At 43.0% G+C, this 3,798-nt stretch overlaps 1 protein-coding gene across 1 annotated transcript; it reads left to right on the top strand.

Moving 5' to 3' along the window:
- Positions 1–903: 903 nt before the first annotated feature.
- On the top strand, positions 904–1,425 carry LOC136480881 (uncharacterized). Its single transcript, XM_066478313.1, has one exon. It carries the CDS (start codon positions 904–906, stop codon positions 1,423–1,425), a length of 522 nt encoding a protein of 173 aa, XP_066334410.1.
- Positions 1,426–3,798: the final 2,373 nt, after the last annotated feature.

The following is a 3,798-nucleotide window of genomic DNA, read 5'->3' as shown; positions in this document are numbered from 1 at the left end:
GTCGTGGGGAGCTTGCAGCGAGGATTGCTTCGGCAGCTGGAGAGGAGAATGACAGGATGATTCCTACTATGGAGCTGTTGGCTATGACCAACACTGAGCTGAATGCTCAGCAACAAGAGGAAGACAGGAGGAGGATCGCTGAGCTGGAAGCCCAGATAGCTGGACAAGCGCAACCCCCACCTTTTTGGCCGGCCCTTTCTCTGCCCCGTGAAGACCCACGCTATGGTGCTCCTAGTGGTTGAACTAGGATAGATTAGGATATGCCCCTTTTGTGTAATAAATACCACATCTAGAACGTTCGTGAGTCGTTAGTCAGTCTTGTGCTAGGTAAGTTTGCTAGTGTTTGGTGTGGTTTGCTTGAGTGTGTGAGAAAACTTGAATTATTATTATGCTTATGTGTGATTTGATTCTTTGTAATGAGTGCGATGAATTGTGGGGTGATGTCCACAATCTCATCAGACAAGATTAAGTTTAAGATTAATGAATAGCTAGTTTTGGGATATCGGTCTTTTATATCTTGCTTTATCATATCTTATATGACTTTATCATATCTTGTTTCATCATATCATATCCAGTTTGTCACCTGCTTATAGCAATCAATCGGGCTTTTATATTGTATATGTTACCTGTCACTTATCATGGGAATGTTGGATCTTTGTTGCACATCTGTTATGAGAGGAATATTGTCCGCCTGCAATTTATATATAGAGAGTAATTATATACATGAACTGCATATGTTTATACATTGTCATTTTCATACCCCAGATGGCTCAGACAAGGAACGGTGCTGGTGGTGACCCGAACAACAACAACAACAACAATAATAACAACCCACCACCACCAAACCCTCCTCAGATGACTATGGAGCAGCTGGTGGCCATGCAGACCTAGCTTATGCAAGGCATGGCCCACATGATGACGATGATGAATCAGAATCAGAACCAGAACCAGAACCAGGGAGCCAACCAGCCACCTACCCCGTCTAGAGACAAGCGCAAGGAATTCATGAAAGGACGCCCACCGTTCTTCTCCCATAGCACCGAGCCTCTACAAGCTGACGATTGGCTTAAAGCTGTGGAGAGGAAGCTCAACATCGCTCAGTGCAATGACAGGGAAAAGGTCTTGTATGGTTCAGGACAGCTTTTGGGAGCTGCGCTCGATTGGTGGGATGCGTACAGTTTCGCACAGGAGGACCCCAATCCTATCACTTGGGATCAATTCAAGGAAGCCTTTAGGGCGCACCATGTGTCTGCTGGTCTCATCAAGTTGAAGAAGAAGGAGTTCTTGGCCCTGAAGCAAGACTCCATGACTATTTGTGAATATCGCGACAAGTTCACACAATTGTCGCGGTATGCCCCCAATGAAGTCGAGAAGGATGACCAGAAGAAGGAGCATTTCCTGGAAGGACTCAATGATGGGCTGTAGTACAAGCTGTCCAGCACTACTTATGGTAGTTTCCAAAAGCTGGTAGACCGAGCACTTGTGTTGGAAAGCAAGCGCCACAGGATGGAGGAGGAGAAGAGGAAAGGCTACTTTTCTCAGCAGCAGTCTAGCAGCAATCGCTCCCGCTACAACAACCCTCAGCAGGGTTGTCAAGCCTGCCCTGCTTATCAGACTAGTAATCAGGGACAGAGTCAGAATCATCGTTACAACTATCAGGTGCAGCATCCCAACAACCAGGCACCTCGTCAGCCTGCACCCAACAATGCCCAGGGGAGAGGCAATGTCAACAACACTCCTACCGGTATCACTTGCTTCAAGTGTGGTGCACTTGGGTACTATGCCAATGCCTGCCCCAAGAAGCAAGTGCAGAATGGATCGCAACCACAAGGACGCAGTGGGCAACCCGGACTAGGACAGAAAGCTCAGAATGGAAGGGTGAACCACGTGAAGGTGGATACTGCTGAGGAGGCACCGGATGTCATGTTTGGTATGTTTCTTGTCAACTCATGCCCTGCTACAGTTTGTTTGATACCGGAGCATCTCATACATTCATTAGTGCACATTTTTTAGAAAAAACATAGCTTAAACACTAACACCATGAAAAATGCCTTGGTAGTCAAGTCACCCGGGTGAAAGATGAATACCAATGTCATGTGTCCTGGAGTAAGTATTAAAATAAGGGGGGTAGATTTTCTTGTTAATCCTATCGTGTTGAAGTCAGAGGGGATACATATGATCCTGGGGATGAGATGGTTGACAAAATTCAAGGGGGTTATACAGTGTGCAGAAAAGACAGTATCTCTTATAGCTCCTAATGGAAGAGAATTATGGTCCTAGTTACTATGTCACCAATTGCTCAAGGGACAGTGAATCATCTTAGCACTGGAATAGCTAAAGATATTAAGGTTGTGTGTGAATTTTCGAACGTCTTTCCCGATGATCTGCCAGGTATGCCACCTGAACAAGAGATAGAGTTTATCATTGAATTGTTACCTGGTATTGCACCTATATCTAAAAGACCTTATAGAATGGATGTTAATGAACTAGAAGAACTTAAGAAATAGTTAAGGGAGTTGCAATCTAAAGGGTATATCCATCCTAGTTCATCACCTTGGGGAGCCCCGGTTATCTTTATAGAGAAGAAAGATGGGACACAGAGAATGTGTGTAGATTACAGGTCATTAAATGAGGTAACCATAAAGAACAAGTACCCCTTGCCTAGAATTGAAGATTTGTTTGAACAGTCGAAGGGAGCATGTGTCTTTTCTAAGATAGATTTGAGATTGGGTTATCATCAGTTAAGAATCAGGCCCAGTGATATTCCTAAGACTGCATTTACTACCAGATATGGGCTTTATGAGTATACAGTCATGTCATTTAGGTTAACCAATGCTCCAGCTTACTTTATGTACTTGATGAACAAAATTTTTATGGAGTATCTAGATAAGTTAGTTGTTGTCTTTTTATCGATGATATCCTGATATATTCCAAGAGTGAGGAAGAACATAGAGAACACTTGAGGCTAGTTTTGCAAAAATTAAGGGAACATCAACTCTATGCTAAATTGACTAAGTGTGAGTTCTGGCTGAAGGAGGTATCTTTTCTCGGTCATGTTATATCCAATGGTGGTGTTGCAGTTAGTTCGAGTAATATGGTAGATGTACTCAAGTGGAACCCACCCTAGACAGTCAGTGAGATCTGGAGTTTCTTGGGAATGGCTGGTTACTACAGGAGATTTATTGAAGGTTTCTCTAGTATTGCTAAGCCGATGACTGCTTTGTTAGAGAAGGGGAAAGAATTCAAGTGGACTGACAAATGTCAAGCCAGTTTTGAGGAGTTAAAGAAGAGGTTGACTACAACACCTATTTTGACTCTGCCTGATATCACTAAGAGTTTCTCTATCTATTGTGATGCTTCTCGACAAGGTTTGGGTTGTATATTGATGAAAGAAGGGAAGGTTGTTGCTTATGCTTCAAGATAGTTGAAGAAACATGAATTGAATTACCAACTCATGACCTGGAACTTGCTGCTGTGGTTCACTCACTGAAGATTTGGAGGCACTATATTCTTGGGCATAAATGTGATATCTACACTGATCATAAGAGCCTCAAATATATATTCACTCAGAATGACTTAAACCTGAGACAGAGAAGATGGTTAGAGCTGATCAAAGACTATGAGTTAGAGATTCATTATCACCCTGGTAAGGCAAATGTTGTGGCAAATGCACTTAGCAGGAAGAGTCAGGTGAACATGCTGATAGCTACAGAGTTATCTTCTGAATTGATAGCTGAGTTTGAACATCTTAATTTGGGTTTCGTTGCAAACACTCAAAGTACTTCTATATATGTTGAG

This window comes from Miscanthus floridulus, chromosome 9, assembly GCF_019320115.1.
Source record: "Miscanthus floridulus cultivar M001 chromosome 9, ASM1932011v1, whole genome shotgun sequence".
NCBI lineage: Eukaryota > Viridiplantae > Streptophyta > Magnoliopsida > Poales > Poaceae > Miscanthus > Miscanthus floridulus.
This window is presented reverse-complemented; position numbering and strand designations above follow the sequence as displayed.

Coding starts and splice junctions, on each gene's coding strand:
- LOC136480881 (XM_066478313.1), top strand. CDS start 904: ATGGCCCACATGATGACGATGATGAATCAGAATCAGAACCAGAACCAG.